Raw genomic sequence first — 25,989 nt, 5'->3', positions numbered from 1 at the left:
TAGGATCTAGAGGAAGAAATTTGTAAAGAGATCACAGACTATCATAAGAAACACAAGGTTATGATTGTAAGTGGTTTTAACTTCCCACATATTGACTGAGAATTCCATACTGTAGAAGGACTAGATGAGATAGAGTGTGTCAAATGTGTTCAGGAAAGTTTCCTTCATCAGTACATAGAATTCCCAATGAGAGATTGTGAAATGCTGGATCTGCTATTAGAGAATGAGACAAGGCTGGAGTTGGAAGTTTGTGTAGTGAAGCACTTTGTATTCAGTGACCATAATGCTATTAGTTCAAAGTAAATATGCAAAAAGATAGATCTGGTTCATGGGTTGAGATTCTAAAGGCCAATTTTGATGGCATCAGAAATAATCGGGCAAGTGTGGATTGGCTGTTTTCTGGCAAAGGTGTACTTGGTAAGTGGGAGGTCTTCAAAAATGAAATTTTGAGAGTACAAAGCTTGCATGTGCCTTTGAGAATAAAAGGTAAAGATAACAAGTGTAGGTAACCTTGGTTTTCAAGAGATATTGAGACCTTACTTATGAGCAAAAAGGACGTGCATAGCAGATACAGCTAAGCAGAAACAACTGAGGTGCTTATGAAACATAATAAATGCAAAAGAACACAAGAAAGAAATCAGGAAGGCTAAAAGAAGGCATGTGGTTGCTCTAGCAGTCAAGGTGAAGAAGAATTCTAAGGGATTCTACAGATACGTTAAGAGCAAAAAGGATTGCAAAGGACAAAATTGATCCCGTGGAAGACCAGAATGGTAATTCATGTGTGGAGCCAAAACCGATGGGGGAGATCTTAAAATGAATTCTTTGCATCTGTATTTATTCAGGTGACAGAGTTTATAGAAGTGAGGAAAAGTGGCATCAACTTTAAGGACCCTGTACAGACTACAGAGTAGGAGGTGTTTACCAGAGGCAAGTGCAGAAATTGCCATACCTATATCATCCCTAGCGACAGAGGAGATACCAGGGAATTAGAGGAGATCCAGTGTTGTTCCACTATTCAAAAAAGGCTCTAAATGGAAACAGGAAATTTTGGCCTGTGAGTCTGACATCAGTTGTGGGGAAGTTATTGGAAGGTATTCTAAAGGATTTGATATATAAGTATTTGGATAGACATGGACTGTTTAAGGATGTCAGCATGGCTTTGCGTGTGGTAGGTTATGTCTAACCAGTCTGATAGTGTTTTTGAGGAAGTTAACAGGAAAGTGGATGAAGGCAAGGCAGTAGATGTTGTCTACATGGACTTTAGTTCCCGTGTGGGAGGCTGGCAAGAAGTTTCAGTTGCTTGGCATTCAGGGTGAGGTGGTAAATTGGATTAGGTATTGGGAGAAGCCAGAGAGTGGTAGTAGATGGTTGCCTCTCTGACTGGATGCCTGTGACTAGTGGTGTACCACAGAGATTGGTGCTGGGTTTGTCATCTGGTGACAAACTGCTGGTGATGTTTGTCATCTACATCAATGATCTGGATGATAATGTGGTTAACTGGATCAGCAGATTTGCAGATGATACCAAGGCAGGAGGGTGCAGTGGGCAGTGAAAAAGGCTGTCATTGCTTGTAGAGGGACCTGCGTCAGGTGGAAAAATGGCAGATGGAATTTAGTATAGACAAGTGTGAGATGCTGCACTTCAGTAAGACCAACCAGGATAGGTCTTACACAGTAAACCGTAGGGTATTGAAGAGTGTGGTAGAACAACGGGATCTGGGAATACAGCTCCATAATTTACTGAAAGTGGCATCACAGGAAGATAGGGTTGTAAAGAAAACTTTTGGCTCATTGGCCTCCATAAAGAGATGGGATATTATCTCGAATTTGTATAAGATGTTAGTAAGACCTAATTTGGAATATTGTTCACCTACCTACAGGAAAGATGTAGACAAGACTGAAAGAGTACCAAGAAAATTTTCAAGGATGTTGCCAGGTCTGGAGAGCCCGAGTTATAAGGAAAGATTGAATAGGTTAGGACTATTGAGAGGAGACTTGACAGAGCTATACAAAATTATGAGGGATATAGATTGGGTAAATGCAAGCACGCTTTTTCCACTGAGGTTGGGTGGGACTACAACCAGAGGTCATGGGTTAAGGGTGAAAGGTGAGAAGTTTAAGGGGAACATGAGGGGAAACCGCTTCAGTAAGAGGGTCGTGAGAGTGTGGAATGAGCTGCCAGCACAGGTGGTGCATGCGTGCTCAACTTCAACATCTAAGAAAAGTTTGGATAGGTACATGGATGGTAGGAGTATGCAGGGCTATGGTCATGGTACAAGTCGATGGGAGTAGGCAGATTAAATGGTTTTGGCATGGACTAGATGAGCTGGAAGGCCCATTTCTGTGCTGTACTTCTCTATGACTCTATTCATCAAGATTCTATAGCTTTCTTTGTTTTAATCAAAGCCATAAGTTCTCAGTAACTTCAACAGCTAAAAGTAATTCTATTGTCGAAAAGATGAAAGCCTAACCCTATTTTTATTTGTCTTTAAAGTAAAAAAACATTAGATATATGAAAATCACTTGGTGACTACTTCATGCTGTTCTTATTTCAGAGCCAATTGTCAATGGTACCCAGCTAGGTGTAGTGAGTAAATAAATCTCTAATTGTTTTAAAAATGAAACAGAATGCACATTCTAGACTTACTCTGCTGTGTTGCAAAGAACCAATCTGTTTGAGATCAAGCTATACTCAAGAGTCTAGTATAACTTAAACAGCACTAAGTGTTTAGTGATGGATCTGTGCATACAATCTACCAGATGGTAGAACAATACGATCTTACAACAACTTTTATTACATCAGGCTCTGATATTTGTATGGTAATATTTTATAAAATTTGAAGTGTCATCAAGGCCAGGAAAAAGGTAAACTAAGCTTTAGTATTTATTTCTAGAGGGATAAACTGAAAAGGAAGTCATGCAAAAAACTCCATCAAACATGACTCATTTATACTGATGTAGAAACAGGCCATTTGGCCCATTGGGCTAATGTGGGATCCTGGGAAACAACCTAGTTCCAGTCCTCCTTTCCATATTTGCCTATATCACAAATCCCCTTCAACTGCACTTTCATTCTTTGTGCCTGAGCAAATTGTAAAGCAGAAGTTCTGTTTGTGTCATTAGAAAAAAAATATATTTAAGCATTGGAAACAGTATGAAGAACACTTGAATGGACCAAATAGAAGAAAAGAATGAATAGAAATGGTCCCTTTACATCAAGTTTTTTAAAACAATGAGGAATTTGTCAAATTGAATGCAAAGAGAATGTTTTAGCTTAGGAGAAGATCATAACTGGAGACCATCAATATTATACAGAAACAAAAGTATGCAATAGAGGATTTAGAAGAAACTTCTTTACCCAACAGTGATAGTAATAAGATATTCACTAGCAGCTGGAGTGGTTAAAGCAAACCACATTGATAACTTTACGGAGAGTCTGCACAAGTTGGAATAGAAACAGGAACAGAAGATTATGCTGAAGTGTTTGGATGATGAGTCAATTAAGGAACTAGTGAAATAAATATGATGTTTCTGTCCTTCAGTTATCTTCGTTCTGTAATGTACATCCTACATAACACTTTGTAAATACAAACCATTCTGCATGCATTACATTCAGCTGATCTAAGAAACCAATTTAGTGACCAAGGATCAAGAGGAGATAATTCCAGCTTTACTCTGTCTCTCTCTCCACAGATACTGCATGTCCTACCGAGTATCTCTGGTACTTCCTGTTTTTGTTTCAGATATACAGCATCTGCAGTTTTTGCATGAATAGCTGTCATAAAGAATATTTCTGTAATGAATTAGATTAGAATGAACCCCTGTTCTTTTGAGAGGAACATTAACAGCTTAGGTATGTTTATATAAAATTTCATATTGCTGTTTGGACAAATACCCCACGATGTGATACATTGGAAGTTCAACTGACAAGAGTTTTATAGTTTTATACACTTAGTGCCAATAACATCAGCTGAAACTCCTTTTCCAAATGTTAAGGATTCAAAATTGATAGAATTGAGTTAGTTTTGTATTTATAATTTTATATGCATAATTCAATTTCCCCCCCCCCCCAAGGAAAATCTATACTTAGTGGGTGTACAAAGTCAGTGGACACAATAAACTTTTTGCCTTTGAAAAGTTAAAAGAAATGCAGATTCTGGAAAATTGAAAGAAAACAAAAAAGGGCTAGAAATAAACAGCAGATCATGCAGAATTGGTGGAAAAAATTCTGTGAAGAATCTTCAACTTTAAATGTTATCTCCTTCCATTGGTACTGCATGATCTGCTGAATAATGCCAGCTGTTTTGTTTATTTTCATGGTCTCTTTCCATAAAGCTACAATTATTATGCTTGGGTAATTCTCATCAACCATTGAAGTGTGGACTGGTGCATGAAAACCTGATAGGATAAACTTTTTCACATGTCTCTTCTTCCACCAAGAGCATCATTTGTGAGTTAATAAGTTTGGAAAAAATAAAAAAGAAATACAATTTTAGTACAAAGTCTTACTCTGAAGAAATGTTAAACATTTATATATAATATTAACAGTTTTATCTGCCAAGAGTGGTTTGAAAAAAAAAGAATTTACAAACATTTACTTCATGGAGAACCTCCAGTCTCAAGCAGTTCAGGTTCAGTTCAGTTTTCTACATTAAGCTGGGCAGAAATTTTCTAGGCAATTGCTGTTGCATTTATTAGGTGTAAGACATCACCACAGTATATCAGGGTAGTGAAACTACTTATTTGAAAAGTAAAATATCACTAAAATTAGGCAGGGTATCATAGGATAAAATACAATCTCTCTTAGGTGGTTTAAAACAATTCCTTACCACTCCACTATCTGACTTAAAAAGTGCAAATCATTGCACTATACTTACAAAATCAGGTAGATCCATTTTCTAACAGCTGCAAAGGAAAATGTGTTGAAGTTTGAATTTATCCAAATAATTGGCAAGCCTGACTGAGAACCAGACAAACTTGTTCAACACACGTTCTCATGATAGTACAAATTATAATAGAATTTCTCTATACAAGGGCAACTTTACTTTTATGAACATTGGATTTGTGTGGACTGATTTCTCCCAGTTTCTCTGTGGCATACACAACCGTGGTTAAAAAGTTTGGTTCTATGTATCAGCCAAGTAGATTCAACCAACTAGTTGAGGTACATACAAAAGCCTAGATGATTCTCCCTTCAATTTTCTCTTCTCTATGGGGAATCGTCCATAGGTATCCAACTCACAATTCCTTATATTCCTGTATGTGAGTTATTTGCAGATGATTATCCAGTTTAGAAAATGATGTATAAAACCTTCATTGCAGTACTTCTTACCAGTTGTCCTCCTAATATACTCACAAGGAATTTGATTTTGGCACAGTTCCCTGTTACTCAACATTGGCCTCAGCACCTCTTGTGATTTAGGCAAGAACTATAGTTATAATCATTACAATCCTTTAATTTCTAAGCCTTTCTAAATAGCACTGGAGAAAGTGAAGGAAGAGAAACTAACTGCATTATGGTATAAGTTCTATTAACAATTCTTCTAACTCAAAATGGAGAAATTATCATTACGTAAGAATAATGGAAACAGAAACTGAAAACATTTTATTAGGAGGTGTATACTGAAACCTGTCCATATAGCACAAAAAGAACTCAGCATCTGCACAATATATCTATGACTCAAGTAGTTTTACCCCTTCCACATTTACTTACAAAGAGAAGTGTGCTGCAAAAGAAAGAAGAGAAGTGAATAGGTGAAAAGGTACAATATAGAATTCATTTAATTGGTGTGAAAAAAATTGGAGAAAAATTTCTAATCACATTTAAAAAGTTTTGACATAAACAATATTAGAACTTAGATGCTTTTTTAGCTTTTTTAATACAGTTTAAAAGTAAGATAACACACTACCCTTCAGAGTGGTACAACCTACTTAGCATCTTAATCTATAAAGCATCACACGTTGTAAGATACTTTTAATAGCTCAAAACTGTCCCTGAAAGTTTAGTTTTATTATGCTATTACTGGACAAGTCAAGAATGAGTGGCTTCAAAGTTTAAAGGAATTAAGATTAACTTTAATTTGCTTATACTGATGTATTTGCAAATAGAAAACAAAGTTGGTGAAAAAAATGTACAAGTCATAATAGAAATACTGTACTCAAAGCAGGTCCAGCTGCACAACAAAAGGCTAACATTGCTATGGCATTAACCAGAGAGAAGTAGAGCCCATCTTGATCAAAGTAGGTTTTGGTATATGTCTGGAATTTGTATCTGGTTGCAGATTTTATTGCAATCATTATAACAATTTCAAAGATGTCAGATGTTGATGGAGCACACTGTCACAAAACTCACACAGATGGAAGATTTGTTGCATTAGTAGCTACAGGTCATTCCACATCTGCCACCCGAACATGCTCAATAGATGATAATTCCCTTCCCTGTCAGTGTGAAGTGATTTACCAGCTTGAGGTAATAGCATTTTTATTAGAAAAAGGCCGCACGAGAGATCATGCAACACTCGACACAGAACTCTGAGAAGACCAGCAGCAACTTTTGCAAGTCGTAATACCCAAATTACTACAATCTGCATATCCTGTGGAACCATCTCTCCAATTTGTTATCCTACTATGGTGCAAATTAGATCATTTTTAATGAGACAGAATCTTTTAAAGACAAAAAATAACAAACCCGCAAAAAAAATTTCTAAAAGAGACCTTAATCCTCTTCAAAAGCCATGACATTCTGAAAGAAGTGCTGAAAATTTGACTTTCAGATTTTGCAATTCTAAATAGCGCTTTCAGGGTATAATTATCTAGTCAAATGTTTCTCTCCCGCTTACCTCCCTGTTTCTTCTGCCATGCAACTCTCTTTGTCCACTCATTCTAGAATGCCACAGTAAAAGCCAACTACAATTAAATAAAAACAGAAAATATTCCCACTTCTCCAAATTAAAACACTTCCTTTAAAGTTGTGTTTAAGCTATAAAGTCTTAACAGCTACAAAAATTGGGAATAGGGGGACAAAAAGCAACATTGGACAGTATGTGTAACAGATAGATACTTCACTACTACCTGTTTTTACATTAAAAGTATTTGACGTTCACTCTTGTGAACCCCTTCAAAAAACTTTATAGCATGTATTGTTTATACCTGGCTACAGGGAAGGACAAAAAGTCTGCACACTACAACAAAATGACTCAGTATCTCACTGTGGTGTGGAGACTCATTATGGAGTTCAATTACATAGTGTGGGGACTCAGGAGAGGTGAGAAACTTTGACCCTACACAAGGTTCACTGGGACAGTAGTTATAGCTGGTTTTGTGCAATATGTTTGGCTATAAAGAAAGTGTATTACATCAGACATCTTTGTAGAGTATTCATGAATGAAAATACAGATCCAGAATATAATTATTTTGCCTCTCTGCCTCAATTATAGGATCAAATCCTGATATTCAGTGCTGATCCAAACTTTCTGATAAAGTATTAAAACGAAGCTCTGATAATTCTCTGGGTTTAAAAGACTCCGTGCCACAATATGGTGAAGTCCAGGTCAGATAATCTACTATCCTGACCAAAGCTCATTGCTTGTTTAACATTACAAAACAGGTTATGAGCCTGTTGCTTAAGTGAACTTGCTCATTGTGCTCAAGTTGCCATGTTTAAATTTACACCAATGACTGCACTGAAAAATATTCTTTGACTTACAATGCTTTAGGGTGCCCTTTAAATGAAATGAAAGATGCTACATGAATGGAATTTATTTTTATGTTTTACAGCCTGTCCACCACCCTACTCACTCAAAACAAGATCCATAAGAGCACATTAAGATTCAGCACATTACAATGCTTAATTCCCTTGGTAATTCTTCTCGACTGATTTAATCCACTATTCAGACAACTGCAAATTAAGATTAAACCACAAATTTGTTTACTTTTAAAATGGAAACTGATAGGTTGCAGGCAACTGATGGTAAGGTAACTCCTGATTAAAATCTCCACTGCTTATGCTCATATCACTTAAAGTCACGCCTTCACTTGCCTTGAACATAACAATTAAACTATATGATTCGGAATTCTATCACATACTCATGATATATGGCACTTTTTTCTTAACATTTTGTTAAGTCAGAACAAATCAGGATTTTAAAGGAATCAGCTTGTTTTATTCAAAGGCATAACATTTGGTCTTCTTTTGTTTTTTTTTACCAGTTTAAGATATAGAACTCCATTTGAAAGCAGCCAGGCTATCTCAATGTTGCTACGAATACTCTATCCATGCTTGAGTGGTACCTATAGCCCTGTAATCTATGAACAGTGGCTGTGGCAGCAATTTTAATCTGGTGTTAGGTGGCATGCTGCTAAATCAGCCCAGAAGACTACTGGCTGATACATTATTCCATCTCTCTTGTTTTTATTATAACTTGCTTTTTGGATCAGGTAGCTTGGTAAGTGGAGTGCATATACATAATTGCTTCCAAATCAGTACTTGTATGCTTAAGCTGCAGGTGTCTGTAAGTTCAAATAATAGGTAGAACTAAAACCAGGTTTTGAAACAGAGATGCACTACTAGTAGAGCATCCATTTAATAACTGTTTTCATTTCATTAACTAACTAACAGAGGAGTTATAGTACATTATCAGCAAAGCATGTATGGGAAAGTAATTTATAAAATAGTTTGCATGGTTTTACTGTTTTCATTTTGAAGATACTGTTCAATTATACATCTATTCACCTTCTGTAAAAGAAATAATTTTATTTAACAATTTAAACTCAAAACAAGGCCCTGCTAACTTAACATTCTTCATTTGGAAGAAGAACCCAAGCAGTGCAACCCATTATCAGACATTTTCTGCAGCACATTAATCTAGAGTAGATGTGCTAGTGAAAGTGTGCCTAGGAATCAAGACAGCTAAAGATACACTTAAAGATAATAAAATCATGTAAAAAGATGACCATAGATTAAAGAATCCATTATCCAAAGAAACACCCTGAAAATAGACAAAGAAAATTGTAACATTTGCTGCTCAGGAATGGCAAATTTCTGAATATTTTCAGTGCATCTGATCTAGTATCAAAAAAAAAGAACCATAGAGCACTACAGCACAAAAAAACAGGCCATTTGGCCCTTCTAGTCTGTGCCAAAACGTTATTCCGCTAGTCCCATTGACCTGCACCCAGTCCATAACCCTCCAGACTTCTCCCATCCCTGTATCTATCCAATTTATTCTTAAAACTTAAGAGTGAGCCTGCACTTACCATGTCAGATGGCAGCTCGTTCCACACTCCCACCACTCTCTGTGAAGAAGTTCCCCCTAATGTTCCACCTAAACCTTTCCCCTTTCACCCAAAAGCCATGTCCTCTCGTGTTTATCTCTCCTAATCTAAGTGGAAAGAGCCTACTCGTATTTACTCTGTCTATACCCCTCATAATTTTGTAAACCTCTATCAAATCCCCCCTCATTCTTCTACGCTCCAAGGAATAAAGTCCTAACCTGTTCAATCTTTCCCTGTAACTCAGCTCCTGAAGACCCGGCAACATCCTAGTAAATCTCTGCACTCTTTCAATCTTTCACAATACTCCAAATTTGGCCTCACCACTTCTTATACAACCTCACCATAACATCCCAAATCCTATACTCAATACTTTGACTTATGAGTGCCAAGATGCCAAAAGCCTTCATTACAACCCTATCTACCTGTGATGCCACTTTCAGGGAATTATGTATCTGAACTCACAGATCCATTTGTTCCTCTGCACTCCTCAGTGCCCTACCATTTACTGTGTATGTCCTACCTTGATTTGTCCTTCCAAAATGCAACACCTCACACTTGTCTGCATTAAATTCCATCTGCCATTTTCTGGCCCATTTTTCCAGTTGGCCCAGATCCCTCTGCAAGCTTTGAAAGCCTTCCTCGCTGTCCACAACACCTCCAATCTTTGTGTCATCAGCAAATTTGCTGGTCCAATTTATAACATTATCATCTAGATCATTGATATAGACAACAAACAACAATGGTCCCAGCACATATCTCTGAGGCACACCATTAGTCACAGGCCTCCAGTCTGAGAAGCAATCATCCTCTACCACTATCTTCTCCCAGACAGCCAATTTCAAATCCAGTTTACAACCTCTCCATGGATACCTAGTGTCTGAACCTTCTGAACTAACCTCCCATGTGGGACCTTGTCAAATGCCTTACTAAAATCCATGTATACAACATCCACAGACTTCCCTTCATCTAATTTCTCGGTAACCTCCTTGAAAAACTCTACAAGATTCATTAGACACGATCTACCGCGCACAAAGCCATGCTGACTATCCTTAATCAGCCCTTGGCTGTCCAAATTCTTGTATATCCGATCTCTCAGAACACCTTCCAATAATTTACCTACTACTGATGTCAGGCTTACTGCCCTGTAATTACCTGGTTTACTTTTGGAACCTTTTTTAAACAATGGAACAACATGAGCTGCCCTCCAACCCTCAGGCACCGCACCCGTGGCTAAGGATATTTTAAAAGTTTCTGCCAGGGCCCCTGCAATTTCTACACTAGTCTCTCTCAAGGTCTGAGGAACTGTCATGTCAGGCCCGGGGGATTTATCTACCTTTATTCACTGTAAGGCAGCAATCACCTCCTCCTCTTTAATCTCTATATGTTCCATGACACTACTGTTTGTTTCCCTTCCTTCCATATACGCTATGCCGGTTTCCTGAGTAAATACTGATGCAAAAAAACTGTTTAAGATCTCCCCATCTTGTGAGGCTCCACACATAAGACAACCACTCTGATCTTCTAGGGGACCAATTTTGTCCCTTACTATCCTTTTACTCTTAATATACTTGTAGAAACCCTTCGGGTTTACCTTCACATTATCTGCCAAATCAACCTCATGTCTTCTTTTTGCCTTCCTGAATTCCTTCTTTAGTATTTTCTTACATTTTCTATTCTCTTCAAGCACCTCATTTGTTCCTTGTTGCCTATACCTGCTATACACCTCTCTCTTTTTCTTAACCATATCACCAATATCACTTGAAAACCAAGGTTCCCTATGCCTGTTAACTTTGCCTTTACTCCTGGCAGGAACATGCAAACTCTGCACTCTCAAAATTTCACCTTTGAAGGTCTTCCACTTACTGAACACATCCTTGCCAGAAAACAACTTATCCCAATCCACTCTTCCTAGATCCTTTCTCATTTCCATAAAATTGTCCCTTCTCCAATTTAAAACCTCAACTTGAGGACCAAACCTATCCTTATCCATAATTAACTTGAAACTAATGACATTATGGTCACTGGACCCAAAACGTTCGCCTACACATACTTCTGTCACCTGACCTGTCTGGTTCCCGAATAGGAGATTAAGTTTTGCATCCTCTCTCATAGGTACCTTTATATATTGATTTAGAAAACTTTCCTGAACACATTTGACAAACTCCAAGCCATCTAGCCCTTTCACAGTGTGGGAGTCCCAATCAATATGTGGAAAGTTAAAATCCCCTACTATTACAACTTTCTGCTTCTTACATCAGTCTGCTATCTCTCTACAATTCTCTCTGACTATTGGATGGTCTATAAACAACCCTATTAGTGCAGTCACACCTTTCCTGTTCCTCAGCTCCACCCATATGGCCTCTGTAGACAAGCCCTCCAGGCTGTCATGTCTACGCACAGCTGTGATATTTTCCCTGTCTAGTAATGCCACTCCTCCCCCTTTCATCCCTCCCCCTCTATCACGTCTGAAACAACGGAGCCCTGGAACATTAAGCTGCCAGTCCAGCCCCTCTTGCAACCAAGTCTCACTAATAGCAATAATGTCATAATCTCAAGAGCCAATCCATGCCCTAAACTCATCTGCCTTACCTACAACACTCCTTGCATTGAAATAGATGCACCTGAGAACATTTCTATCACATACATACCTTTGATTTCTGTCTATACATGCAGTCCTCATATGACCTTTATCCTCCTCCACCTCACTATCTGCTCTAACACTCTGGCTCCCCTCCCCCTGCAAATCTAGTTTAAACTCCCCCTGGAGTAGCACTAGCAAATCTACTGCAAGGATGTTAGTCCCCCTCCAGTTCAGGTGAAAACCGTCCCGTCGGAACAGGTCCCACCTTCCCTGGAACAAAGCCTAATTGGCCAGAAACATGAAGCCCTCCCTCCTGCACCATCTCCTTAGCCACATATTTAGCTGCATTATCTTCCTATTTCTGGCCTCACTAGCTCATGGCACGGGTAGCAATCCTGAGATTGCAACCCTGGAGGTCCTGTCCTTCAACTTTGCACCTAACTCCCTAAACTCTCTTTGCAGGACCTCCTCCTCCTTCCTATCCATGTCATCGGTCCTTACATGGACCACGACATCTGGCTGCTCACTCTCCCTCCTAAGAATACCGAGAACTCAATCCGAGATATCGCGGACCTGGCACCAGGGAGGCAATAGGCCATCGGATTCTTAATCTCTCCCACAGAACCTCTTATCTGTCCCCCTAACTATCGAATCTCCTATCACTACTGCTCTCCTTTTTTCCCTCCTTCCTTTCTGAGTTGAGGGTCCAGACTCGGTGCCAGAGTCGCGACCATTAGAACTTGTCCTTGGTAGGTTGTCCCCGCCAACAGTCACCCAGCTTCCTGCCTCCTGACTATCTCCCTGAAACTCCTATCTATTTCTGCCTCTGCCTTACGAATGATCCGAAGTTTATCCAGCTCCAGTTCCAGTTCCCTAACTCGGTTTGTCAAGACTGCAGCTGGATGCACCTTTTACAGGTGTAGTCATCAGGGACAATTGTGCTGTCCCTGACTTCCCATATACTGCATACGGAGCAGTTGACTGCCTTAACTGCTGTCTCCATTACCTACTCCTAAATTAATTAAAGGAACTTACCCAGCCTTACCTCACTGGGAGCAAGCTCGTCCTCAGCCTCTGCTCACCGAAGCCTCTTGAGCCAAAGCCTCAAAGCTCCACTCCTACCCTGAGCCACTCACACACTGGCCGCTCTTCGCTGGCCAGCGATAAGAATTCAAAAGGAAAATAATATGTATGTCTATCTATTTGATGATAACTGGTTCCAGACAAAACTTTTCATCGTTTTCCTTTCCAACTTCTCAAAATTAAACTGTTATACATTTCTTAAAGAATGGTACGATGATACAGCAAAGAAATTTTGTATGAAATTGTCAGGCTACTGTATTCAAATTGAAGATACTTGTACACTCTTTAAGTACAGCTGGAATAGAAGAGTGACAGTGTTAAACAATATGGAATAAATGCAACCAGCTCCAGCCTAGATATTCACCAGCTTACCACAGCAAACAACTTACATTCAAGATATCATGTATATGAATGTGTTATTCTCTGACAGCTACTAACTTGGTTAAAGCAGAGTCCACGGACATATTGCTGAAAGTGGGGCCTTCTCTAGCTTCTTTTTTGATCAGTGCTTAAGTACTGATGTAAGTAAATTTCTTTTCAGCAATTCATATTGAGGCTAGAATAATATTCTTGAAATATCCAGCCATTATTCCCCATATTGAAAACAGAGGCCAAATGGCCTCCTTCTAGGTCAAAATGAAATGTAAAAATTATATTAAATATTAAGCTATTTTCTAATTAAAGGCAGGAAAATATTTAACTAATATTGCATAGCACAAGGTGTGGTACAATAGACTGTTTTAATCTGGGCCTCAGCTTAGTTGTTGCTCTTGTTCCAGAAATGTATTTGCAGGTAAAGGATACGAAGTAATTGAAAAGAGCGCAAAAAATTATAGAACAGTGAGCTAGCAGAGTCAATATAAAGTTTATGATAATATATTTTCAGAAGGAGAACCAAGAATTGGTTTATACTGAAAGTTTAATGGATTGGTGTTGAAGGTTGCCAATGAACAAAGAGATCTGAAGCTTCAAATATAGAATTCCCAACATCACAAGTAACAGGCAGATGAAGCAATTAAAGTAAGGCCATAAGCTGTTTGTCTTCTATAAACCAGGTGAGTAAATCAATCTCTGCTAATTAAAAACATTTGATATAAAATCTACATTCAGAATTGGTGACAGCAAAAGCTTACCAACATCATTTGGAGAAAAAATGCTAAACTTTTCCAGTCCATATGTGACTTCATATCAGAAACAATGGGTTTTGACTTAGTTACATCAATATAATTAGGTACCACAGAAGCTTCAAAATATGAGCCTCCGTATCTCCTTCTGCACTGGATTTTTGACTTCCCTATCAGGAGACCACAGTCACTGCAGATCAACAATAATAGCTCTTCCTTGACAATCACCAAGGCCAATCATCAAACCCAGTGCTCTATCTCGACACTCATAACTGTGTGGCTCGGCACAGTTCAAATGCCATCAATAAACTTGGTGATGACATGACTGGTACTGGCAGAATCTCAGAAGGTGACAAGGAGGTGTACAGGGGTGAGATTTATTGAATGGTTGAGTGGTGTTGCAACAACAATCTTGTGCTTAATGTGAGCAACACCGAAGAATTGATTGTGGACTTCAGCAGCAGGAAATCGAGAGAACATGCACCAGTCCTTATTGATGGGTCAGTGGCGGAAAGAGTGAGCAGCTTCAAGTTCCTAGGTGTCAACATCTCAGATGATCTATCCTTGGCCCAACAAACTGATACAAACACAAATGGGCATATGAGCAGCTCTACTTCATTAGAAGATGGAAGAGATTGTGTATGTCACAAAAGACTCTTGCAAATTTCTACAGATGTTTGCCATCACAGACTGGTATGGAGGTTCTAATATGCAAGATTGCAAGAGGCTTCTGAGGGCTGCAGACTCAGCCACTTCCACCTTAGGCACAAATTTCTCCCCCATCAAAGACATATTTAAGAGGAAGTGCTTCAAGAATGCAGCATCCATCATTAAAGACCTTCAACATCTGGGACATGCCCTCTTCACGTTACTACCAGTTGGGAAGTAGTACAGGATCATGAAGACCCCCTATTAATCTTTTAGAAACAGCTTCTTTCTCTCTGCTATCAGATGTCCAATACTCTGAGTTACTGATATCCACATCTCATAACAGAGTAAAATATATTTGCCGTTATAGGTGGAGGCTCACATTGATGTGGCTCTGCCAGCTTGTTTAATAATTTGCTATTGGCCCCTGCACTTTAAACTGTGACAATATTGTAACTAAATGCCTATTCAGAGACTCAGCCCACTTAAATCCAAAACAAATTACTAGCCTTTCAAAAATATCAGTGGATTAATGGCCTTTCTTTAGATGTCAATACAGTTGGAGAATATGTATAGTTTGTGTCTCATTACTTAAAGAAGTGATTTTCCACCATTGAAGGCACTCCAGAAGATTGACTAAGCAACCTGTAAATAGTAACTGCACACAGAAATTGGAATGCCCCAACTTCACAGTTTAACAAAACCAATTGAAATAATGATTAGGTCACAATATGATAAATCACTTCCAGGTGTGTGGATGTTCCACACACTGTGATGAGTGAGATGGAGTTGTAGGCTGTAAGTTTGAAGCAAAGGATTCGGCAACTTAAATATAAAGCATATAAAATAATTTCTTTTGTCTACATTCCTTATGTTCTACTACCAGTTTCCCATCATTTTATCTTCAAGTAATCCACCTGATTCCATCAGTCAAATTCAACAAACCTGTTATTCTGCATGAAAGCAGACCACTGACTGACAGATACTATGTTAAAAAGAATTAAAAGACTTAACATTGTTAAAAGCACACATCAAATAGATATATTTAATGTACAGTAGCAGACTGGAATGTGCTATAGTAGAGCTATTTTGCAATGAAAACACTAGCAGTACTCACCTGGGTGCACCTCCTGTGGCCCTCGCACCAAGTTAGAATCTCATCATTCTGCAAAACAAAATCATTTCATCAATTTTCTAATACTCTCCTGAAAAATTAATAATGCAATCTGATGAAACAGCTAGAATTTTAAAAAATATTCAATAATATTAAAATTTTTATTCTGTGCTGCAAATGCACTCTTAGTTATGATTACATATGTGCAAATACTGCAATACACCTTGGAACTTTTTAATAGAGTGAAAAGCACCACACTGTTTGATCATAAAAAGCTTTATGAAATCTTCCCTGACAAATCTGTTGGAACTCTTTGAGAACATAACAGGGAAGGATAAATAAAGCAGTGGGTCAGTGGGTGCTGTTTACTTGAATTTCCAGAAGGTCTTAGACAAGGTTACCACACATAAGGCTGCTAAACAAGAGCCCATGATATGATAGCATGGACATAAGATTAGCCTACTGGGAATGTATGGGCCTTAAACACAAGGGACTCTGGACTGATAAAGACTCTTAGCCCAAAAAGTCAACTCTTTATTCCTCTCCATCGATGCTGCTGGGCCTGTTGAGTTCCTGCAGCATTTTGTGTTATAAAAGGGGGCCTTTACTGATTGGCTACCAGTGACTAGATGTTCCACAGGGATCAGTGTTGGATCCACTAATTTTCATGTTATATGTTAATGATCTAGAGAATGGAATTCATGGCTTTGTAGCCAAGTTTATTGATGATACACGATACGTGGAGGGGCAGGTAATGTTGAGGAAGTCAGGAATCTGCAGAAATTTTTTTATAGTTTAATAGAATGGGCAAAAAAAATCAGATGAAACACAGAAAATGAAAGTGTATGGTCATGCACTTTGGTAGAAGGAATAAAGGCATAAGCTATTTTCTAAACATGGAGCAAATTCAGCTAAAGGATTGGGAGTTCTAGTGCAGGATTCCCCAATGATTAACTTGTAGGTTGAGTTGATAGTATGGAAGGCAAATGCAATGTTAGCATTGCTTTCAAGGTGACTAGAATATAAAAACAAGATGTAATGCTGAGACTTTATAGAGTATTGGTCAGACCACCTGATGAGTATGATGAGCAGTTTTGAGGGCTACATCTAAGAAAGGATGTGCTTGCATTGGAAAGAGTCCAATGGAGGTTTACAAGAATGATCTTGGGAATAAAAGGTTTAATGGTTGAGGAGCGTTTGATAGATTCGGACTTGTGCCCACTGAAGCCTAGAAGAAAAGGGGGATGGGAGGAATCCTATCAAATATTGAAAAGCCTAGATAGAGTGCATATAGAAAGGATGTTTCTAATAGTGGGAGAGTCTAGGACCAGAGGACACAGCCTCAGAATACATGGTCATCCTTTTAGAACAGAGATCAGGAGGTATTTCTTTAGTGAGAGGGTGGTAAATCTGTGCAAGTTATTGCCACACATGGCAGTGGAGGCCAAGTCATTGGAGGTTGATAGGTTCTTGATTAGTAAGGACATCAAATGTTACTGGGTGAAAGCAGGAGATTAGGGTTGAGAGGGAAAATAAATCAGTCATGATTGAATGGTGGAGCAGGCTTGATGGGCCAAATGAGCTAATTCTGTTTTTATGAGTTAGAGGTTTAAGTTTGTGGTGGAGCATGTGATTCCTAATCCAACCATCAAAGTCAACTGCATTTAGATTGTGATTTTCTTGTTTCCAAATCAGAAACTCTATCCTTATGAAACCATCATTACACTTCACTGGATGTAAAGTAACTTGACTCTATTAGAAACTACATAACATCTCCAAGTAATATCATCAGATTTTATTTTTATTGATATTTAAATATCCTGTTACTTCACACAAGGTTGTGTGCTTAGCCCCCTGCTTTACTTCTGATTATGTGGATAAGCACAGCTCCAGTGCCACAAATCACTCTCTCACCTAGATGGGGTCAGTTGTGCTGTGAGGATTACATTCCTTGACTTCTCTAGTGCCTTTAACACCATCCAGCCCAAGATCTTAAGGCACAAACTAACGGAGATGGGAGTAGACTCTCACTTGACAGATAGACCTCAGTATGTGCGGTTGGGAGACTGTAGGTCTGACACGGTGGTCAGCAGCACAGGAGCGCCGCAGGGAACCGTACTCTCTCCGGTCCTGTTCACCCTGTACACATCAGACTTCCAGTATAACTCGGAGTCCTGCCATGTGCAGAAGTTCGCTGATGACACGGCCATAGTGGGGTGTGTCAGGAATGGACAGGAGGAGGAGTATAGGAAACTGATACAGGACTTTGTGATATGGTGCAACTCAAACTACCTGCGTCTCAATATCACCAAGACCAAGGAGATGGTGGTGGACTTTAGGAGATCTAGGCCTCATATGGAGCCAGTGATCATTAATGGAGAATGTGTGGAGCAGGTTAAGACCTACAAATATCTGGGAGTACAGTTAGACGAGAAGCTAGACTGGACTGCCAACACAGATGCCTTGTGCAGGAAGGCACAGAGTCGACTGTACTTCCTTAGAAGGTTGGCGTCATTCAATGTCTGTAGTGAGATGCTGAAGATGTTCTATAGGTCAGTTGTGGAGAGCGCCCTCTTCTTTGTGGTGGCGTGTTGGGGAGAAAGCATTAAGAAGAGGGACGTCTTAATAAGCTGGTAAGGAAGGCGGGCTCTGTCGTGGGCAAAGTACTGGAGAGTTTAACATCGGTAGCTGAGCGAAGGGCGCTGAGTAGGCTACGATCAATTATGGAAAACTCTGAACATCCTCTACATAGCACCATCCAGAGACAGAGAAGCAGTTTCAGCGACAGGTTACTATCGATGCAATGCTCCTCAGACAGGATGAAGAGGTCAATACTCCCCAATGCCATTAGGCTTTACAATTCTACCGCCAGGACTTAAGAACTTTTTAAAAGCTATTATTAATGCTTTTTGAGATAGTGATTTAGATGCATATCATATTTTTTACTGAGTTAAGTATTGTATGTAATTAGTTTTGCTACAACAAGTGTATGGGACATTGGAAAAAAAGTTGAATTTCCCCATGGGGATGAATAAAGTATCTATCTATCTATCTATCAAGTTTGCTGATGACACCACTGTTGTAGGCCAAATCAAAGTTGGAGACAAATCAGCATATAGGAAGGAGATTGAAAATCTTGCTGAGTCTGGTGCCACAACAACAATCTCTTACTTAATGTCAGCAAGACCAGGGAACTGATTATTGACTTCAGGAGAAGGAAACCAGAGGTTCATGAGCCAGTCCTGACTGGAGGATCAGAGGTGGAGAGAGTCAGAAACTTTAAATTCCTTGGTGTTATCATTTCAGAGGACTTGATTTGGGCACAGTACCCAAGTGTATTTATGAAGAAAGCATGGTAGTATCTCTACTTCCTTAAGAGTTTGTGAAGATTCAGCATGACATCTAAAACTCTGACAAACTTTGAAAGATGTGTGGTGGAGAGTACCACAGCCTGGTATGGAAACACCAACACCATTGAACAGAAAGTCCTACAAAAAACAGGTAAAGTTCTTGCCACCATTAAGCACATCTACATGGATTGTTGTCGCAGGAAAGCAGCATCCATCATCAGGGACACCCACCACACAGGCCATGATCTCTTCTCACTGCTGCCATCAGGAGGAAAGTATAGGATCTCAGGACTCACACCACCAGGTTCAGGAACAGTTGTTACTCCCAATCCATCAAACTCTTGAACCAAAGGGGTAATTTCACTGAATTTTACTTGTTCCGTTACTGAAATGCTCCCACAACCTATGTACTCACTATCAAGGACTCTGCATCTCATGTTTTCAATATTAATTGCTTAGTTATTATTTCTTTCTTTTTGTATTTTCACAGTTTATTGTCTTTTGCACAATGGTTGTACACCTAGTAGTGCAGTCTTACATTAATTCGATTATGGTTATTGGATTTATTGAGTAAAGCTGCAAGAAAATGAATCACAGAGTTGTACATCATGACATATATGTACTTAAACATACTTTAAACTTTGAGTTGAAGCTAATAATGAGCTCAAAATATGCTATTCATAACTGATGCAGAGATCTTTGATTACTATGGTAACTTGAGATTAGAAGCATGGTGACATAAATGAAAACAATGCAGAGTAGATTCCAGTTAATTGGGCCATCGTGGCAGCCATATATTTAAGACAACTCTTCAAGAACAAAAACTAATCCAGAAAATACCTGGGATTTCCTTTGTTTATTTGGGACACCATGTCGCTTAATTGGGACAGGATACTGTTGCCAAATAGTTGTATGAACTTGTGTGGCCGTTAGACACTACTGTACTTAGAGTGAACAGTTTTTAAATCACGTCAATTTCATATGGTATTCAAAATGCAGCGACTGATAGTTGGCAAGACGTAAGCAGTAAGATCATTCAGAACTGTTTTGCTCACTACGGGTTCAAACATCCAGGTTTGGTAATATCAAAAGTGTCTGGAAGTGAAAATGGAACAATTCGACTACTTCAACAAGTTAGAAACAATTAAGGTATCGACAAACAGCTTGCCTTATAAAGCCTCAGCATGACATCTTTCCTTATTCTAGACCTTTCAAAATGAATGCTAACATTGCATTTGCCTTCCTTACCACCAATTCAACATGCAAGTTAACCTTTAGGGAATCCTGCACAAGGACTCCTAAGTCCCTTTGCACCTCTGATTTCTAATTTGTTACTCGATTTAGAAAATAGTCTATGCATTTATTCCTTCTACCAAAGTGCACTACCACATATTTGCCTACACTGTGTTCCACTTGCCACTTCTTTGCCCATTTTCCCAATCTTCTGAGAGTCCTTCTGCAGACTGTCTGCTTCCTCAACACTAGCTGCCCCAGTATTTATCTTGGTCACAAAACCATCATCAATTCTGTCGGCTGTCATTGACATATAACATGAAAAGATGTGGTCCCAGCATCGACTATCATTAAACAGCGGCAGCCAACCAGAAAAAGCCTACTTTATTTGCAATAAAGTGCTTCTTCCTATAGATGCTGCCTGGCCTGTTGTGTTCCACCAGCATTTTGTGTGTGTTGTTGTTTATTTGCAATATTTGCCTTCTAACAGCCAGTCAATCTTCTAACTATGCTAGTATCTTTCCTGTAATATCATGGGCTCTTGTATCCAGCCTCATAGATGGGATCTTTGGGATCTGGAGAAGAAATCAGAGAACCCCAAAGAATCTCAATCAGATAGAGAATGTACAAACTCCAAACACAGAGCATCAGGTGTCCAGCAGGAGCTGCAAGACACTGTGCTACACCCAAATACTGCTGGACTTGGTCACTTACTTATACCCTGTTATAATGATTGCATGATCTGTCATTACAGATCATAAGACCATCAAATATAGGAGCAGAATTAGGCCATTTGGCCCATTGAGACTGCTCTACCATTTCATCATGGCTGATCCAATTTTCCTCTCAGCCCCAATCTCCTGCCCGCTCCCCCTATCCTTTCATTCCCTAACTAATCAAGAATCTATCAACCCCTTACCTTAAATATACATAAAGATTTGGCTTGTGGCAAAGTATTTCACAGATTCACCACTCTCTGGCTAAAGAAATTCCTCCTCATCTCCGTTCTAGAAGGACACCCCTCTATTCTGAGGCTGTGTCCTCTGGTGGTCTTAGACTCTCCCACCATAGGAAACATCCTCTGTACATCCATTCTATCAAGGCCTTTTACCATTTGTTAAGTTTCAATGAGGTCACCCCTCATTCTTCGGAATTCTAGTGAACAAAGGCCAAGAGCCATCAGACACACTTCATATGACTGGCCATTCAATCCTGGAGTCATTTTCATGAATCTCCTTTGAATCCTCTGCAGTTTCAGCACATACTTTCTAAGATAAGGAGCCCAAAACTGCTCATAATACTCCAAGTGAGACCTCACCAGTGCTTTATAAAGTTTCAACATTTCATCCTTGCTTTTGTATTTTAGTCCTCTTGAAATGAATGCTAACATTGCATTTGCCTTCCTCATCACATACTCAAACTAACCTTTAGCAAATCCTGCACAAGGAATCCCAAGCCCCTATGTGCCTTAGTTTTTTTTAAATTTTCTCTCCATTTAGAAAATAGTCAATCCTTTAATTTCTTCTACCAAAGTGCCCCCTGTCATTTCAAAGAGATCTTCTGAACAAAGTTCAAAGTAAATTTATTACTGAAGTACATATATGTCACATATGCAACCCAGAGATTCATTTTCCTGTGGGCATACTCAGCAAATCTATAGAATAGTAACTACAATAGAATCAATGAAAGATCAACCAGAGTGCAGAAGACAACAAATTGTGCAAATGCAAATATAAATGAAAAGCAATAAGTAACAAGAACATAAGATAATGAAATAAAAAGTTCATAAAATCATTGGTTGTGGGAACATTTCAATGATGGGGCAAATGAGTGTAGTTATCTCCTTTTATTCAAGAGCCTGATGGTTGATATGTAGAAACTATTTTTGAACCCGGTGGTGTATATCCTGAGGCTCTTGTATCTTCTACCTGATAACAGCAGTGAGAAGAGAGCATGACCAAGTTGGTGGGCATCTCTGATGATGGATGCTGCTTTCCTATCACAGTGTTTCATGTAGAAGTATTAAATGGTTGTGAGGGGTTTCCCAGGATGTATTGGGCTGAATCAACTAAATTTTGTAGGATTTTACCTTCAAATGCAATGGTATATCCATTCCAGGCCATGATGCAGTCATTGCCTGGTATGGAGACTAGATAGAAGCATTTAAGCTGTTCTATTGCTGACATAGGACATTTAATTCTAAGCAAATTTCCTTCCCTTCCTACCTCATATTGCTATTTGCAAACTGTGTTCTGATATTCGGATTCAACATATCTCAATCTCAACACTGTTTAGTTAACTGCCATCTCTCCACGTCTTCCTTATCTCAAAATTATTATTTTGTTAATCACAATCCTCACCCATGTTTCAGTTACATTACATACACTAACTTGTATTGTGAAGTGCACTGGATTCCAATGCTACTGTGACAGAGACTTAGATATGAGCAGATTTCCTCCATTTTTCCCCGTGGGCTATGCTTTCCCTTGTCCCTACCCTGAACCTCTGACCACCTAGACAAACCACACACTGTCAATCCAATTTCATCACCTATGTTTAGCCAACTCACAGAATTGGAAGACTGGAGATCAATAAATCTCATGATATGCCTGATCATGTTATCACTTGATATTTATATATGTATTTCACCCCTGTAGTTCAGCAAATTGCAAGGAATGATGACTTCAAATACTATTTTACATACTAACATAAGTTTTGCTGTACTCTAGTTTAAAAATCTGTGATTTTGTGTGCTTCTGGTTTTAAAACATGTGCTAAATGGCCCATGATTTATTTCAAATGAAATATAAAAGGCAGACAATATTCTACCAAAATGTTTTTTTTACTTAAAGTTACATTTAAAATGTAAGAAGATTGGTCTAATTACAGTTTCTAACTACTGTGGGAAAGGGTAAAATTTAACAGAATTCTATGCACCACTAACTGCTTTAATCACAGGAAATACTCCAAAGGATTAAATAATTCCCACTGTCACTGCACCAGCTTTAAATTCTAAAGCTCCAAAAGAAGTAATGATATGGGATACGAAGTTTGAAATTGTTGCTTCATCTAATAATGAAATCATAAATATCTAAAGAAAGCTTCTGCTAGAAAGTACAGGAATCAATTTAAATTGAACAGGGGAAGCTTTTCAAGTGCCATAATTAACACATTGCACCTTTACATTAGCAGAGGTCGAATTTCTCCATGTGCCCTCTCTTCCTCAGCTAATTTTGACATTATCTTATCAAGAATCAAACTGCAATCACTGAAGGGGCTCAGACTCCATCAATTAAAGGAGAGAGATCTAATACACATTGCCACCGGGCTTGCAAACTGTGCCCAACCCAAGTTAACCTTTTCAGTAACAGAGGAAATTCTGCAGAATAATATATTCAAAATGTTGGAGGAACTCAGCAAATCTGGCAGCATCTATAGGGAAGAATAAAGAGTGGATATTTTGGGCCTAGATCCTTCATGCAGTTCTGATAAAGGGTCTCAGCTCAAAACATCGACTCTTTATACCCCTCCAAAGATGCTGACTGACCTGCTGAGTTCCTCCAGCATTTTGTATGTTACTTAATGTTTTCAGGATAAGGATCACAGGGGACGCATGTGAAAAACTACTTAGGATTCGACAAACTGCGTTTATTTTTATAAACAAAATTAGATTTCAGGCAGTAGGAATAAAATTTAATGCGACTTAGCAACTCAAGGGCAGCGTACGTTATGAAACAACAGCACTTAGAGAAACATTGTCTATTGTCTATTAACACAAAATACTCTGCAGATGCTGGGGTTGTGCGTGTAGCACTTAGAGAAACGAGGACAACGCTTGACTTCCTCCTGGGAAATGAGGCTAGGGAAGTTGCGGAAGTGGAAGTGGGGGAGCACTTGCAAATAAGTTATAAAAGTTTTAAAATAAGTTATGGAAAATGATAGCTCGGCTCCACAGATAAGTCCTAAGGCAATTTTGATGACAGTAGACGGGGACTTCCAAAGATTAGTGGGAGGGTTGTTGGCAGATAAATGGACATCTAGTAAGTGGTAAGCTTTTAAAGCTGACAGAGGGAGAGGTCAGTGCCTGCATGTAGCTGTTGGAGTGAACAGCAAGGCTGCCAACATTAGGGAACCCTGACTGATGAAGATATGGTCAGGTTAAAGAAGGAGGCAAATACCAGGTAAAGGCAGCTGGGATTAAGCAAATCCCTGAGGAGTACAAGGGATGTAGGAGTATACTTAAAAAGGAAATCAAGAGCTCAAGAAGGAGATATGAGATATCCTTGGCAGCTAAGATAAAGGAGAATCATAAGAGATTCTATAAATATGTTACAAACAAAAGAGAAAATGTTCCCAAAAAAATCAGAATGATAATTCACATATGGAACCACAGGAGATGAGTAAGGTTTTAAATGCACAGTAGGCCATGGAAGAGAACAGTTAAAACCATGAAACCTATCAATATAATTTCAGTCATATGGACTGCACTGGGTGTGTCAGCACTGCTGCAATGCACTTTGAGAGGGTAAATAATTTAAGTCAAGGAAACTGTTTTGTTTAGACAGGTTTTTAGTAAACATAGTTCAGAATCTTGTTAACAGTTCATTGAAAAGTAATAATGCTCTGAGATTAAATCCTGCCTTTTCAATTGGAATAATAAAGAAAATGTATTCTGCATTTTCAATCTCAAGACGAAACCATGAAATAACATGCATATTATGTTAGGAACTTTTAATTGCAGTAACTAATATTTGAAGTAGAAGGCATTTTGTATAACCAGAAGTCTAAGCAGTGAGTCCAAGGTTATGGGAGGAGAAATCAGACTCACTAAATACTCCACCTGCAATATGTGGGAAATCAGGAAGAATTCCAATATCCCTGAAAATCATGTGTTCAGGAAATGTGCGCAGTTACAGATTCTGAGTGACCATACTGCATACAGGGTAGCATTTCAACTCTAAACATCAACAACTCGTTTCTTCCCACAGACACTGCTCGACCCGTTGATTCCAAAATCTGCAGTCTCTTGTGTCTCCATGACCACACTACACCCTATCTCAACACCACTTCTCAATTTCGACAGCACTCACCCCCACCCCATCGTGACCCTGACACATCTGCAAATAAAAACTTGTGACCCCTATCCTGAAAGTCTAATTGAACACCTGAATTGTTGAACCATTCCAAAGACTTCCTGATATTATTCCCCTTTCTTTGATAACTGTCTGCTGGAATATTCCCTGTCCCCCACCCCATATTCCCAATACTTTCAAGATCCATAATCTGTTTTCTACTATTCAGCTGCAAGGAAGAAGGTTTTTGAGCATATTAAAAGTTCAAGGCTTATTCTATTGTACAATTAACCTTGGATCTCCTGTGCAATAGAGTACTCTATTGGAAAACCCTTATATAAATCATGCAGTGGCCTGCTCTACATTGCCCAGTTTGCATGTCTTTTCTGGCACAGCAAGATTTCTAAGCCATGCTTCTGCAAATTCTAGATAGGATTTCATGCTAAACCTCATATAGATCCTTACAAATGACCGACCTGCAGTAAAGTGCAGATCTGACCAAGTGAATAGAA

General features: G+C 38.9%; 1 protein-coding gene across 2 annotated transcripts in view; it reads right to left on the bottom strand.

The window, feature by feature from the left end:
- The window catches only part of anos1b (anosmin 1b), a 139,101-nt gene that overhangs the window by 92,548 nt on the left and 20,564 nt on the right, over positions 1-25,989 (bottom strand). For both annotated transcript variants that reach the window (XM_073041350.1, XM_073041351.1), the window contains exon 2: positions 15,826-15,873. In XM_073041350.1, the coding sequence (XP_072897451.1) occupies positions 15,826-15,873 (48 nt within the window). The remainder of the gene's footprint in view (positions 1-15,825; positions 15,874-25,989) is intronic.

This window comes from Hemitrygon akajei, chromosome 3 (assembly GCF_048418815.1).
Source record: "Hemitrygon akajei chromosome 3, sHemAka1.3, whole genome shotgun sequence".
Classification (NCBI taxonomy): domain Eukaryota; kingdom Metazoa; phylum Chordata; class Chondrichthyes; order Myliobatiformes; family Dasyatidae; genus Hemitrygon; species Hemitrygon akajei.
The sequence above is the reverse complement of the archived record's forward strand: the minus strand, read 5'-3'. Positions and strand labels throughout refer to the sequence as shown.